Genomic DNA, 16,157 nt, shown 5'->3' with positions numbered 1-16,157 from the left:
GCTGCCTTGCAAAGATTGTGCCGTACAAATATCAGCTACCCAAGCTGGCATCGCAGCTTCGCGGTGTCATACGAACTGAAGCATTGGCAGCTTCCAGATTAGCTTCCATGATAGGGCATGGTTTCCAGCTATGGGGCGAAGCTGACGAGTAGTTGGTTAAAAGTATGTCTCCGAGTAATCATCACCGCCTGGAGTCTGCTGAATGCCTGTATATAGGCCTAGTCGGGAGAGTTAAGGAGTATCACATGCAAAACCCACTGGAGAGGTCCCCAGAAGACAAAAGCCATATAATCTAGACACCAGGTCCGATTTTTATCGATCGCATGTAATAGGGGGTCATCATGACATGTGTACGATGCACATAAATGATAATCATTGCTCAAGAATAACTGCTTAGCCAAACCCTGCCGCTCGTGTAGCTGACCAAAACCCTATGTTTTAGCTCGAGGGGGGGGTAGAGGATCTGCGTGAGCACTCGCGGCGTTTGCCATGTGCCTAGGTGGTGCATCTGAATAATCATCTTCGTAGTCGTCTTCATATCCGTCGTCAGAGTGGGTTGAGCGACCCCTTTCATTAGTCAGAGAGGGGGAAATATCAGCAGGTCGAGCTGTTGCGTGAGATTGATCCGAGATAGGCTCGACGGTATGGTTGCCTTTCGTGGCTACTTTGCTGTTCTTCTTCCCTTTCCTGCTTTTTGCTTTGGCCTTTTCTAGTAACCGCTTTCGATCTGCTTCTTCCTGCCGGTGTCGACGATCCTTGATTTCGTAATCTCGAATAAGAGTGCGAGGAGGCTCGCCAAAAATACGTTCATACTCGCAAAACTCGCAAATCCAAATCTCCGTCGAGTCCAGCAGGCTGTTATAATAGTTCTCTGTCGCAATCTGCCGTCGAGTACGCGCAGCCATGACAAGCTCCCTCTCTAAGCGGCTGCGGGTTTTCCTAGCAGAGCCACCGGGGATCCTATTGGCTTGCTTGGATGAACCACTCTGGCGTAGACTAGGGCTTTGGGGGGTGACAGTTGCTAAATGCTGTAAAGACTGAGCTGGGGCGCCATGGCCAACAGAACGACCTTGAAGATGATTAGAACACGACGGTCATGACGGAGGCCAAAGAAACTCACCAGGCCACTGGATAGCCCCAGGTGTTTGTGGTTCACAAGTGAATGTAAACTGCGTTGAAGCAGGCATTTCCTTATACGTGGTCATGCGCGGCTGCAAGAGACTTCCATTCTCCTGTCCCTGTAGAGTTACCTTCTCAGCAGTAGCGATTGCGTTAGATATAATACCGCTCCCAGCTTGACCTATAAGTGAAATTGTCAGCCTACGCACAGCTTGCCGCGCCTATATGTGCTCATATAGGAGTCAAAGAGACATACCAGGCGACGCCCATTGGGACGAGCCAGCTTTTGAACGATTTGACCAGGCGTTGCTTCCGTCCGACAAAGCTCGTAGGGGGCTACGTCCATTTCTTGATCGTCCAAGTCTCCCTCTACCAGAACCAGACAATCCTTGACTGCCTGTCACATGGGAACTATTCCCTAATGGGCCTGTTGGGGGTAGCTGTGCTCTAATACTGTGAACTTCGTTCATTGGCGATCGAGGTGGTATAGAGTTCGACAATGCGTTGACTTCGCTAGTCAAAGAAAGACTACTATTCGCTAATGAGTCTCCAGTAGTGGGAATTTTCCGCTTCTTCTTGTTGTTGGTGTTTTCAAAAGACTCATAGCCATCCACTGAGGAAGCAGTGGACGCGAGCAGTGGTAAGTCAATCGATTGGCGAAGCGAGTCCAATGTTGCTGAAGACGGTATGATCATTCCCTGGATTCTTTGGGAAGATCCCATTCCAAGGGATTCTCGCAATCCGCCGTTGATTACAGCTGTCATTGCAGCTCCATGCCGTCGCAACGTAGAGTTCCGCTTGGAATCATCACGGTGGTGTTGAATAGCGGAGCCAATTGTTGCCAAGGTCGATGTCCCATTATCATCTCTTGTGGTGTAGCTTGGATAATAGAAAAGAGGAACGTGGTCATGGATATAGGAGGGATATTTGATCGAGTTGGCAACCTCTGGTGATAATCTCTCGCGAAGTCGACGCTTCGGCAGGGGCCGAATAGGCCGATCGGGAAATAACAACGACACGGCATCAGGAGACATTATCATTTGCTATTCTGCTTCAGTGTTAAACGTATAACTTGTCAGTAGGTCAACATTTAATAGAGCAATGGAAGAAGAGCATCTGAATGTGGGGTAATAGGTAAATATCCAGGTTGAGGGCAATCGCAACTACAAAAAAAAAGGAAAGAAAGAAAGAAAAAGGGTAAAGCAGTGTGATATCATAAAGCGGGGCACCAAAAGATATCTGGATAACCAAGGATTCAACTGCGAGAGAGTTTGTCCCTGGTAGGTCCTTCTGACGAATGCACATTGCCAGGGAAATCGCACCTACCACATATCGTACAAAAAGGGAGATAATAGGCTTCCGCAGCAGGGTCGAGGGACTGCGGCAACCCTCAACTGCAGAAACCCACGGAAGATATGCGTCGGCGGCCTTGCTATTGACGGAAGAGCGTGGTGTGCCAGCTTCAAATATTCCGAGTCTTGACGTTTTGGCTGGTATCGTTTTGACGTGGGATTGGAAACGGCTGATTCAATCAGACGGCGCGGCGATGCTTGCCAGTCAGATGAAGATGAGACGGTGGGCAGTTGGATGTCGCGTAAGAGTTTAATCGGAAGAGACAGATGGTGAAGGCAAAGCCTACCAAGACTTTAATTTATGCGGGCGCTGTGATGAAGATAGGCAGTGGGCTTTCTTCAAAGATTGGGTGTAGCGAAACTGCTAAGCGCGGGCGCATAGAAGAAAAGACTCAGATGTTGAGCAAGTTCAGATTTCGAGGCCAGTGACGTCGTTCTTAACCAAGTGAAAACAAACAAGAGTCCAGAATGATCCGGTTCGTGAAAAAACAAGCTGTTCAGCAGGGCCAGTGGGAACAATCTATCGAGTACAGCAGTCGTAATTAATGAGTCGTGGTGGATTATCTTGTGTGGATTAGGAGGTATGGGAACCTAGGTACGCAAGTAAATAGGCTGCCCCACAGGTTGGTAAGCAGAAGGGAGGCAGTTTATGAAGAGAATAGCGCAAAAACAAAAAAACAAATGCCTAGTAGCATTCTCTTCCAAACAGTATATCCAAACGTAATATCTTGTTTTTTATTTTTGGTTTTTAAATAAGAACAAAGGTTATAATATTTGTATATACACTTATATATGCTATAAATGCATATACTCATGCGCCTATATATTAAATTAAGTAAAAATCATAATGTGTTATTTAATTAAGTAAAAACGCTCTGCTCATTTAATACTATTAAAAAATGTCAAAAATACGCTTTATACTATATCATATAGCAATTATATATATTTGCTCTAATAGTGGATTCTCCTTTAGTATCACAATCTCTTAACTTAGCTTGGAAATTTCCACGTCGCACTGTCCCTTATCGTGCACTAGAGGTATAGATAGGGCCCGCAGCATCCCTACTTCCGCATCCCAGCTTGTGCCATTCTGTGACGCAGCGAATTAACCTTGAGATGCAACCCATATAAATTGAAGCCAAAATTGGAGTTATTGAATCTTATGTTAACTCCCCAGATTACATCAATCATCATACCAGCAAATCAGAAACACCATGGCGAGCCCAACGGGCCACACTCTCTTTAAAAAAAAGGAGGGCATCCTATCATTCACGACTGATCAGAAAGCCATAACATGGACGCCAGTTTCGGGAGGCCCAGCAACCGTCTCGCTGCCAGTTACCAACATCACTAGTAACCATCCTCCGCAGCGTATATTCTAGCTATGAGTACTGCCGCTAACTCTTTGTCAGATCTTCAGCAAACTCCCGACAGCTCTCCCAAAGTTATGCTGAAAATATTCGAGAAATCGGAAAGCGCAAGCGACCCCATCACCTACCTTTTTCATTTCAACACCCAAGAAGCTAAAGCAGAAGCTCAAGCTGTCAAAGATCTGCTCTCACGATTGTTGGCCGATCTACGGAATGGCGATGCAAACATATCTAAGTTGGTGACTGCTACCTCAACACCCGTTGCAAATGGAGAGGGTGCAGGGGGCTCTGCCACGCTGGTATCCTCGGGTGGTGCGAACGCACAATCGGCACCTCCAAAATGGTTTGATGATAGCCAATTGAAGACGAATATTGAGCTACAGCAATCTCTCATGAAGAAAGACAAGAGTTTGCACGAAACGTACGTGAGCGCCATGAAGACTAAGCCAGATTCAATGACTACTGCTGCTTTCAACTCCCAGTTCTGGTCCATGAGGATAAACTTATTACGAGCTCATGCCATCGAAACAACCCAAAAAAAGGGGGCATACAACGTCCTCTCGACTGTTAAGCCTCGAACCGTGGACGGGGAATTGAAACTGAACATCAGCGTCGAGCAAGTTCAAATGATATTTACCCAACATCCATTAATTAAACGAATATACAATGAAAATGTACCGAGACTAACGGAAGCGGAATTCTGGTCGCGATTCTTCCTCAGCAAACTTGCTAAGAAGCTTAAGGGGGAGCGCGTCACTGACAATGACCCAGCCGATGCTATCTTTGACAAGTACAATATCGATAGCAGTGTGCAAGACGCTCATTCCAAGATCACGACCCAGCCAGTCCCTCATATAATTGACATTGAGGGCAATGAAGAGAACCAAGGAGGATTCAAAGGCGGCAACGCCAAGGATGTCGAAATGCGACCTCGGGCAAATATCCCTATCGTTAGGACACTTAACAGTCTAAGCGAAAAGATCATGGCAAATGTTCCTCCCTCGGATAACACGGCATATGACGCTCAGGGACTCTATAATACATCTCGAGAGCTAACTCTACGCGACCTAAAAGGAGATGGTGAAGAACAGCGCATTATGCTTAGTATCAAAGAAAGAAATAACTTTTTCTCGTCGAAGGATTCCCCTGCCCTAAGAGGAGGGGATGTTCTCGGAAGTCAACGGCCTGAAGATGTTCTCGCCAAAATGAGAAATTTGCACACTACCAGGCCTAATAAAACCGGGGACACTGGACTGCAAATCAACATAGATCTCGACATAGATAGTGACAGCGACAGCGAGTCAAAATCTAGACTCAGCGCCACCCGTGACGCAATTAGAGAAGCAGAGAAGGATGTCATGGCTGGCATACAACAACAGCGTTCTCAAAAATATGGACGCGCCTCGGATGATACATCTCCAATGGGGATACCTCCTGAAATCTACAAAGAGTGTGGTCTTACGCATGCTACAACGATTGAGTTTCTTCATCAGTTCTGGGACGGCTTTCTTTCCGGCGACCCTGACCGTGCCATAGAGGTGCAATACTTGGCTGAGTCGCTGGCGAGATCCATGACACGTATTCAAGCTGTAGCTGACGAGGCTGAGAAGGAAAGAGAGAATGCCATTCAAAAGCGGAAGCAGGAGATTCGTAATCACTTCGACCGCACAGGGAAGAAGGTTCGATGGAAACCAGATCTGTTTGGCGGTGGTCGCGATGGCGTAGGCAAGATAATGCAGCCGACGCTGGATGCATTGCGGCGAGCACAGGACACTTATTCTAGGGCACTGGGCGAGGAGGGTGTCCAAATATCGACGGAGAGCACATAACAATTTCCACTTCCTTTAGCTCACGACCCAGGACCAATGGCCTGGGTCTAAGTAAGCTTGAAGATGCCAGATACCGACCGACATCTACACACGCAAATGCTCTGGGTGATGAGAGCCGGTGGTTCTGATCCCGGTTACTTTGACCCTCCTACTGCATACTTGGCATACCATGCCTGGCTGGGCATAATAACGTATGTACATCACTTCTAATATTAATAGATTTAATCGAGATCTGACGTCTCTGTAAGGCCCCCGAGCATTTACAAGATTTATGTTGTTGTTATTGCTCCGTAATAGATACTGAACTCGTTGTGATTAGATAGGTCGTCAATCATCGTTTGATATGGCGCTTATCCTCCGCAAAACCAAAGCCCATATTTGACTTGGTGGCACTTCTTTTTCTATTCCCGTATTCCTCATCGAATTTCCGGATTAGTTTTAGAGATACCATATCTTCGTTGATACTTGCAGGAATACTTTTCAAGGCCTTTTCGAAATGAATCTTATGAAGAATTCGTCTTTCAGGGTATTGAAAGGGGTGAGGGCCTTTGTGTTTGGCCGCAGCCTCATTTTCCTCTTCCACCGCAGCCATCGCTGCAGCGACACAAATGTTTTTAAGGTCTGATCCTGAGTAGTAAGGAGTTCGTTTGGCATACTCATCCAATGATACGGAATCATCCAATATCTCTCCTTTGAGTTGTAATTTTAAGATCGCCAGCCGGTCATCCTCAAGAGGGAGATCAACAAGAATTTTACGCGGCAGTCGCCGCAAGACAGCGTCATCCAAATCAAAAGGCCGGTTGGTGGCAACCATTATGAAGGCGCTTGTCTCTTCCATTCCGTCCCACTCCTTGAGGAACTGGTTGATATGTTCACGATGAGAAGCCCGGTTGGCGAACATGCTTCGACTAGCCAACAATGAATCTGCCTCGTCGATAAAAACGACACATGGAGTCAATTTTTTGGCCAAGGTGAAGACTGCACGAATGAGCTTTTCGCTTTCCCCAACCCATTTGTCATTGATCGATGCGCCGCTAACTTCAAGCATGTTTGCGCCGCTTTCCTTTGCAACCGCCTTTGCCAACATGGTTTTACCTGTTCCAGGCGGTCCATACAGGAGACAACCCGAAATCTTGTCTTGCGCTAATACACCGTATGAGAATGCATCCGGCCTCACGAGGGAGAGTGAGGTGAGAAGCTTCAAAGCAGATATGGTTTCGGGCGGAGCATGAACGTCTGAAAATGTTGTTCGAAGATTCTCGCGATTTATCTGGCCAGAAGCTATTCGCTTCTCGTATTCATTCAACTTCAAGGTAGCACGACCCTCCAAAGTAGTAGGATCATCACTAGCTGAAGGAGCTGCATTGAAAACATCCCCTTCAGCATGATCTTCGCTGAGGAGATTATCGCCATGCCACTGTTGGAGGCGACCCAGGTTAAAGCGCTCTTGAAAGCCGGATTGTGAGCTATCAGCATTAGCCTTATCTTGTGACTTGAAGGCACATGCTAAGTGATAAATTTCGGGTGCCGGAAGAATCGAAGTCTGTAACATCGAAAATTTTGGGTTTGAAGAACGCAGATAGGTTAAAACGGATTCAAGTGACAGGCCAGAAACTTCCGACGATGATTCAGGATCCAGAGCTCTCAGCATGCGTGTAATATTGTCAACATTTTCAACAAGGTAATCGGCCTTTTGCAGGTGGAATGGCATTTGAGTTCGAACATGTCCCTTTGCTGTATTATACCGCTCAACATAATCTGGTTGGACTTGGCGGGTGATGACAAAGTCGTTAGTGGCAAATTCCCTGATCGTATTCAAGTATTCTTCTGACTGTTGTTCACATGATGAGGAACCGAGAATAGCGATTTGCAAACCTTGCTGCCAGGCAATGTCCGCGAGGGCTCGTAGCCGGCTAATCAGTAGAGAGCCTTCAATTGTCATGCCTAACTCAATGATGTCGTGGAGATGGATCAATACTGGTCGAGTACGAGATTGAGGAAAGCCAAGGCTAGCCGATCGAATAATTTGGTCCAATATTTTGTCAATCTTCAGATTTTCCCACTTGCTGAAACTCTCGTACTCTCCCTGGCGTAACTTCTGGAGCTCCTCTACCACAGTCGATGAGCTTGAATTACTTGTGGTAATTCCAGCGTCCGCATCGGAGTCGTCATCCTGGCTCTCAAGTGGCCTCTCATCCCGACCACCTGCGGTTTTGCCATTCAATTCGGCAGCTCTGAATCCCAACATTGAAAGAGGGCCCCGTGAAAAAGCCAAATTTTGACCCAAATAGTCACCGACAAGCTCCGAGAGATTATACGCATTCAGTTGGATCAAGTCTGCGCCGCTGTAGTGTGCGAAGTATTTTCCGACCGCCTCCGAAATTGACTTCCCTCCATATCCTGATACAGAAAGAATTGTGATTGGTCTCTTGCTGGTTTTATAATCGAACGATGGCGGTGGTGATGCGAGCAACTCGCGAGATATCAACTTTCGCAGAGCGACGAACGTGTCAACGGGGAGGTCGGCGATAACATGGGGCAGGGGATATTCATATTGTTCAGCAAAATCAAGCTGATCATCCAAAGAAGCCACAAGCGAAGAGAGCTGGTCACGATGGCCCGGCAGCCCACTGTTCAAAATTTTAGGAACATGAGACCACCAAAACGGTCGTACTTTGTAAGAATATTCGGATACTCGGGTAGGGTATATAGCATTGATCAAATGCATAACCGAGTCAACAGTCATATCCCCGATCCGGACTGCCCGTGCTATAATCTCTGGAGATTCCCATCTTCGATCCTCTTTGTCTAAACGAAAGTTTTCAAAGTCCACGGCGAGTTCATGGCCCCGGGCAAAGAGGTGCTTCAACGCTGCTTCAAAATATATCTCCAGGGCTTCAGACTTTTGTTTTATGGATGGTCCTTGGTCAATTGAAAGTGGGGATAATTTTGCGTGTTTTGCATCTTCCGCCAGCGCGATGGGCAGTCGTGGTGGTTCTTGGGGTGAGTAATGGCATATGTTATGTTGAAGGAAGCTCTGAGGTAGTTCGACCGGTGGCAAAGCAGAAACCTGTCTCCTCCGTTGCTGGCGTGCTCTCATAGAGCCTGTTGCGTTGCCTCTCCAACGCCCGCCGGATGTTTCTGTACCGGTTTGATGTTCGGTCTCGTCATTATGATCTATTACGTCCTCGGCGGGTTTGACGCCATTTCCTCCACTGCGATTGTTTAAGTGGATGGCAGACGTATGTATGGCGCGTGGAATGCGTGTCGACAGCCTGACGGTCAACGAAACCATTGGCCAGACTCCAGCAGTCCTCATCCCCATCCAATTGAGCAGCTGGCGGAGGGTTCCCTGCAAACCTCACCATCAAGCAATCAGAGAGCAGGTGGGTCTGGCCTTATGAATGTATTCGAATACGATTAAGTATATCGGAAGGGATGAAATACTCATTGGAAGGGAGGTTAAGCGGAAAGTGGTATGGAATATATACTCGTGCTCGTATATACTAGTACCTTTATCGCAGTGTTCAGCGTCGAATTGGTATCAGATGAAGTCGTTTGTAGTCGAATTGTAGAGTGGGGCAGAAAGAGGCAAACTCAGTGTGTGTAATATTTCCGACACTGTACGTACCTGGATGGATTGCTTGGCGGGGCGCGTAAAGCGTGTAGCTCTTTACGCGTTATCGACCCAGCGTTAACTTCAACCAGCATCATGGACATGGACAATGTCTAACTGGAGGGAGCTTGGAGAGATACCAGATTCTGAAGATGAAGGTGATTACTTTGCGGATGATGAAACACTACCTCTATCATCCACGCAAATACCAGTCACAAGCTCTATGTCCAAAGCCCAACACCCAGAAAGCATTTGGGACGTCCCTGAATCTGAGGACGATGGCCAAGCCGACACCCCCATCCCGGAGGTCCCTCCATTATCGCCGAGGCCAAGTTTACGAGAAAAGCCCGAGCCTGAGACTGCTGCCATCCCGTTTCCCTTAGCCGAGGATCTCTCTCAGAACCAGGTACAACCATTCCCTCTAAACAATCCAGAGACAAGCTCTCCCTTTCTCGTACCTACGTTTAACGAGGTAGCTTCTCGCAGCAGCCAGAATACCGAGGATATCAGTAGCTCTGGAGTCGCAAATGCAACTGCCTCGGGGAATAACGACTTCGTCTCAACGCTTTCAACCTCCCATAAAGCACCAGCGATATCTGGAGGTGATGACGTTCACCACTGTGCTACGAACTGGGAAGGGACAGTGGCCACGGTCGGCCACAGACGATCCTTGCGGCCTCGAACACTGATCCAAGAGCATCCATATGCTATTGACCTTGCGCGCCATAGCAATGATTTTAGGCAGCACGGACTTGTACCCGTGAAGATGGTGGTTGGTACAGAGAAGGTCTTGCTACCAAGAGCATCACAGGATGGGGACTTTAACCTGGACAGCCAAGATGATGATTTGCCGCCAGGATCCAACAACACAGAGGCTAGCAGCTTCACTACCTCCCTGCGAGAACGTCGTACGTCAGATGTTAATCTACTTTGGTCAAATGCTCCCCAACACAATAGCCAAACTGCCGGCAACAGTTCAGCTAGCTCGCCGACAAATGCAGTCAACGATGATGCCTTCGACCAAGACTTACCAGACTTGAGTCAGCTCCTGAAACGGAATTTGCAGACCGGGAAGACGAACAAGAAGATGCAACGGGCGTCTCAGATCCATCCCTTGACCCAGAGAATCAAGAGACGAGGCATTATCTACAGTGATTCGCCGGAACCCAGCTTTGCCGTTGGTCGAATATCACGGTCTCCCAGCCCTTCTGTAGAATGGCCAGATTCAAATGCTCAGCAGGTTGCACCCGAGAAAGTCATTGATCAGCAAAACTATACTCCAGTATTGTCTCCTAAAACTCTAGATCCTGCTTCTGTGATCTCAGTATCCTCTCAGGAGCTCAGCAGTCAAAGTGGACATGGCCAACACAGGGAACGAGAAACGTCAGAGACTCCGAGTGAAGCCGGGGGCGATGTACACCAAGCGGTGACTGAATTCAGGCGTCGTATTCGGGGTGTTCTTCCTGCTTCCTGGCTTCGTCTAGATCAGCAAACGAGTAAGGAGAGTTGTCACCAGGTTGTCAAGAAGAAATCACAGCTTCGGATTTCCAATCAACAACAACGGGGAATAGCTATTACCAAAAAAGTAGCGCCCGATTCCAATGCTTTGAATGACGTTCCGATGGAACTGGGTGAAGAGAGTCCAGACCGCTATACGGCAAATGAGTTATCTGAGCATCAATATAAGATGGCATTCTCGCATTCTCCAGGGCGAGAGAATGATGGAGCCGACGAACACTCGGCTCTGGAAAAAGACCGTGTGGTCCCCATGGTCATTGGTAGCAAGCGTCAGCTCCAACTTGCCAGGAATTCAAAAAGAAGCAGGAAACGAGCCAAGGTGTCAAGCAGAGGATCCCGGAGTCAATTTGCGCGATCTCGTCCAAGACAACAACAGACTATCACCGGATTTTTCCATTCTGAAAAGGACGAATTCACTGGATCATTGCCCGTCGATCATTTCTCGGATGACTCTTTATCGTCTGACAATAACTACGGGACCTCAACCAGCAAACCAAAACCGTCTTTCACATCCCCTCTCCTTGGTATCCTTGACACGATAGAGCCGGATGCTCCTAGATTTATACGCATTGCTGCACGCTCTGCTAAACAAACTATGAATCTAGGACGTAGTAGCGTACAGCAAAAAACAATCAGATTGGCTACTAGGCAAGACCAGATAGATGCTATGTCTATTATAGAGAAGTGGAAGTCAGGGTTGATTGCACAGCGGCCTTCAGTATCGGCAGCAAGCCAGTCCAATCGAAGACGACGTCAGAGGAAAAACATAGATCAAGACTTTTCAAAGGGGAAGCCAGCTTCCAGGAACACATTCGGTACATTCAGAGGGATTTCCCGCAAATTTGTCAAGTATCACGGTGAGAGTGGCTTTATTGGCTACCGACGAAATCAATCATATAACAGCACCAACGAAACCTTCACACCTCCATTAGGCGACAGCACCCGTCTGCCTTCGCCTGCTTCAAGGGAAGCTCAGCTAGAAGTCGATGAGAGAACTGGGGAAGCCATCGTTTCGTTTCGCTCAAAGAAGAGGGCGCTAGATCGTATTTTCAACAAGCAAACGCAAAAGAAATTTGACTGGCATCTGGCCGAAACTAATAATACCTTGGTCCCTGGTGATGCGGAATCTAGCATCACCGAATACACGCCGTCGCGTATATTCCAGGAACAAGAGCAAAAGGCAAGGCAAACAAGGCCTCGAAAGAGCACCAGGCCTCGTCGAATTGATGTCACAGCACCTCAATATACCCATGCTGCAGATCCCCTTCCAGTGGATGCTCCTATTTTAATCAATGACATTCCATCAGAAAAGAGCAAGCTCTATGGCCTAGGTCCTTATGGTACCCGATACACCCATCATTTCGAAATATTTCCTCTCATCCCTGGAATCCAGCTTCACAAATCAACAATACTTGGCAGTGGCACTTGGAAGGCCTTCCTGATGGACGACTCACGTATGAGAATATCCAGCCTTAACAGACAAATCTCGGTCAAACTCAATAACCAAATGTTTATTTGGAGCTCCTGGAATCCTAAAGTGTCATCTGAAATTGGGATTCTATTTGACTTAATCGCTGAGCAACTGGAAGATGGTCAGGAGGAGGGCCTCCACGACAGCCATTACGTTATTGATGCCGTCCATTCTACTTTGGAATACGTAGAAGATATCCTCGATCCAGTGCAATTGGACTTTCAAATTCCCCCTCTTATACCGCGACTACAAGAAGTTTTGGGGGGGTTCATCGATCGAGTCAATATCGGGCTTGGGCAGGCTTCATTTACCCGTGCCGCAAATCGTCAACTTCTTTTGAAAACACTGGACAGGGTGTTCCTAATGTCCTCCATGATGGTAAAACATTGTCAAACCACACCACAACTCATGGATGAGCTTCCCATTGCAGAACAGACGATGTTATTATCGGCAAAGTTGATGATTTCGGTCCTTCTCCGCTGCGGTATCAATCAATTCAAGCAAATTTATCAAGAATTCAGTCAACTACGTTGCAGTGGCCGCATGTTAGGGGAAAGTGCCGTCGAAATGCATTCATGGATCATGCTGATCAAATCTTTTGAGCATGTAGGCTCACGACAAGTTTCTTTCTGGAATGTATTAGAAACAGTTGTCTTGAAGCCAGAAGTTCTCTCCAACGCAGACGCTCGTGAATTAGAAAATGTCTGGGAGATAATCTTCACTCTCCTCCCGCTTTTCGAATTTGACGACGCCGGGAAAGTGGTGGCTGAGAAACGACACAAGGCGGTAAACGAGGGGTGGTCAATACCTCAGAAGCTTATCCGTCGAGTCTTTCAGCTGTACCAGGAGAATGATCAGCAGACTGCGAGCTTCAATAGCTACTGCCGTGCTCTTATTTCGCGATGCCACTACCTAGTTCAACAATGGGGTTGGCTCCGTAGCGCGTCGGTCATTGGTGTTATCTTTGACTTCTTTGGGTCACGGAGGCTTGCGCATCTTAGAAATGAAGAAGTCTATAGGTCACCGCAGTTCCTGGAGACTCTAGCCGATGGACCAGTTCTTGAAGTTGAGGAGGGTGACTTCTGTTTTCATATATTTCTGAAATTGCTTGCCATGAGCATAAAGAAACTTCAGAAATATGGCTCAGAGAAAGACATACGCAATCTAATCACTCGAACAATACCAAATCATAGTCGATTGTATCTCAGGGAACACAACATTCATGAACGGGACTTGGCTGCTTTAAGAAATCACCATGATCTCATAGGCACTCTGTTCTGGGCGGCACCACCCGACACCCGGCCTTCAGTGTCTCTTATCGAAGGACTTATCGCTCCCGCTAGTTCTCATAAAGAGGCATGCTTGATCAACATCAGATCATGGTCTCAACTTTCACGGTTTGTCGTTTCCTCTGGCGAGACGAAGGCGTCATTTAGCCCTTTCAACAAATGGAGAAATACTTTCTTCCAACAAATGTTGGTGCAATTCGGTGGTATTGCGGCAGACATCAATCAACAGTATCTGACCTTGTCCAAAGATAAGACTACTTTTATCACTCATAATGCTGTTGAGACCGCAATATCCAAAAATAAGGCAGCTGTGATGGACGTTCTTCATCTATCATTGACAGCATCATTGGACGTGTTGAGATACGCTCCAGATTTAGAGGCGGCAACATACTGCTTAAACACTCTTCACCTAGAGCAGGTTTTCAAGTACTTTACAGCGTCGCCTTCCGAATTAGACTGGTCTATTCTACGTGTAGCCTTGACTATTTTGGACGTATTTTTATCCGCTGTCGAAAAGTTCAAAGAGGGCCAGCAGAGTCAGCAGAGCGAGAGCCAAATTTTAGACTCTGCCCAAGCAGACGATGCTTTCTTGATTCTAGAGCAAGACATTTCTCGAACTTATTTCTCAATGGCCAGATGTATCTTATTAACTCTGCCAGAAATGCTCGGCCTCACTCGAGCAGCTATGGCTGATATGACTTGGTGTATCAGACAGATCATCGTATTATCGGCAAGAATGAGCATAGGCTTCATTAATGGCGGCTTGTTGACAATATCAGACATATTCAAACCTGGCAAATATAGCCTATTCCAGGACCGATTACACACAATGAATCCCCCACAGAGGCAGTATTTTGCGATGTTCATATCATCGCTCTTGGAACACAGATTCAATGATTTTTCTGGCGTTGATTTCAACATATTTGAGGTATGGGCTCTAGCATTGGTCACGCCCCTCAAATATTTGAAATGCGAAAGTCTCTTTGGCATACAACACCATTGCTATGCTGAGGGCTTCGCGCCTCCCAATATGGCCGGGTCGATAGCTCAACCGAGTTATAAAACAAACCTACTCTTATTCGAGTTTGCCGTTACATCAATGCGCAAAAGCATTCGCCGCGCAGATCCCAGACTTAGGCGCGCTCTTGATCTAGAATACTCCAAAACACTAAAGCATGTGATGGAACAGATGCGCAATGACTTGAGCTTGATGTATGGAGACACTTCACTACATCAGCGGTTTGTTACCTTCGTCCAGCACATCGTATCATTGATCAAGGCGCATGGGTCAGATATTTGCACGGTTAACAACTTCTTCCTCCAGGTCAGCGCGGTATACTCTCCGCCTATTCAAGATGTCCAACTGCAGATTGCAGGTATGCTCTCGTATGGCATTCGCATAGAAGAGGGGGATCCCAGAGCAGCTCACGAATTGTTCTTTCTCATGTTCAACAATTTCAAACACGCCCTAGTGAATGGAAATCTTACCCGCGATGTCCGTATGCTTCGGAGAGGCATGAAACATCGGAGCATACTGGCTTTTGTGCTGGGAAAGATGCTACCAGCCATCCTCAGAGCCTCATTCCTGGATAGCTCATCCTTTGCCCTGCTGGATGTATATGCCAAAGCTTTACACTTACTATTAAGTGGGCGCATATTGTCACGGCAGCTTGATAGCAATGATCTCCCCCACGTGGTAATTACCACTCGAGCTATTGTGGAAGGTATGAGAGTAATGCGTCGTGGTAATAGGAGTTTATCTGGTCCTCAGGTGCACGTATTAAGACGAGCGTTAGCTGTCTTCAACGTATTGTGGCCATCGCTGTTGATCATTAGGGCAGAGAGCCCTCAGCATAAATGCCTTCTTGAATTAGCCGCCATCATTGGCGACATTGCTTCATTTGCAACAGTCGCACAAGGGTACCTCAGTGATATCATAGAGATGAGAAGCGGTTCATTGGATGTTGACCTTTTGTTCCAAGGCTTTGATATCGATCAGCCTCTAGGTTTCGACATGCACGTTGACAGTTTTACGACCAGTATTAATGATGATATCTCCAGGAACTGGGTTTTGGGTCCAACGAGAATATCCATACGAATGCCTACTAAGATTAAAGAGAACAACCAAGAGAGTTCGGGCTTAGTTATCCCAACTTGGGTGGCTGAGGAAGTGGTTTATGGTTTACATAACCAAGTTAAGAATTGGTGTTTACAATGGTTAGAGTATAGTTAGGAATAAATATAGGGACCCTATATTAAGTATTTATCCTTTATTACAAAGTATTATTAAGCTAGGGTTTAGTGGCTATAAAACTTATAACTTAAGGGGTATAATTAATATTAGTAGTTTTTAGTATTTTATATAAAAAATAAAATAATATAAATCCCTTAGTTATTAACTTTTATAAGATTCATATTTAATTAAAAATTAAAGTGAAAATTATTTATAAAATATTATTATTTATTATTATTAATAAATATTAAGTTATTAATAATTAATATAACCTTAGGATAGCTTTATATTTATTAAAGTATTAGTTACTATAGAAAAGTAAAAAGGTTAAAAGGGAATAAAATAGTAATTAATTATACT

The 16,157-nt window shown here is 46.4% G+C and overlaps 4 protein-coding genes across 4 annotated transcripts; 2 read left to right on the top strand and 2 right to left on the bottom strand.

Annotated features, from left to right (window-relative positions):
• Positions 1–431: 431 nt before the first annotated feature.
• Triagg1_10297 (uncharacterized protein) lies at positions 432–2,159 on the bottom strand (the record flags this gene model as incomplete). The annotated part of the gene is made up of 5 exons (XM_062894354.1): positions 432–1,069; positions 1,121–1,238; positions 1,286–1,300; positions 1,376–1,512; positions 1,574–2,159. The coding sequence occupies 5 exons, from the start codon at positions 2,157–2,159 to the stop codon at positions 432–434; spliced, it is 1,494 nt and encodes a 497-aa protein (XP_062750720.1).
• Positions 2,160–3,685: 1,526 nt separating this feature from the next.
• Triagg1_10296 (uncharacterized protein) lies at positions 3,686–5,670 on the top strand (the record flags this gene model as incomplete). The annotated part of the gene is made up of 2 exons (XM_062894351.1): positions 3,686–3,824; positions 3,884–5,670. 2 exons carry the CDS (start codon positions 3,686–3,688, stop codon positions 5,668–5,670), a joined length of 1,926 nt encoding a protein of 641 aa, XP_062750719.1.
• A 331-nt stretch (positions 5,671–6,001) lies between these two features.
• Triagg1_10295 (uncharacterized protein) lies at positions 6,002–8,965 on the bottom strand (the record flags this gene model as incomplete). The annotated part of the gene is made up of 1 exon (XM_062894350.1): positions 6,002–8,965. The coding sequence occupies one exon, from the start codon at positions 8,963–8,965 to the stop codon at positions 6,002–6,004; it is 2,964 nt and encodes a 987-aa protein (XP_062750718.1).
• Positions 8,966–9,395: 430 nt separating this feature from the next.
• Positions 9,396–15,400, top strand: Triagg1_10294 (uncharacterized protein; the record flags this gene model as incomplete). The annotated part of the gene is made up of 2 exons (XM_062894349.1): positions 9,396–15,260; positions 15,317–15,400. 2 exons carry the CDS (start codon positions 9,396–9,398, stop codon positions 15,398–15,400), a joined length of 5,949 nt encoding a protein of 1,982 aa, XP_062750717.1.
• Positions 15,401–16,157: the final 757 nt, after the last annotated feature.

Source organism: Trichoderma aggressivum (assembly GCF_033847375.1).
Source record: "Trichoderma aggressivum f. europaeum strain CBS 100526 chromosome Unknown scaffold_070, whole genome shotgun sequence".
In the NCBI taxonomy this organism is placed as follows: Eukaryota; Fungi; Ascomycota; class Sordariomycetes; order Hypocreales; family Hypocreaceae; genus Trichoderma; species Trichoderma aggressivum.
Note: the sequence above shows the minus strand (reverse complement) of the source record. Positions and strands in the feature narration are given on the sequence as shown.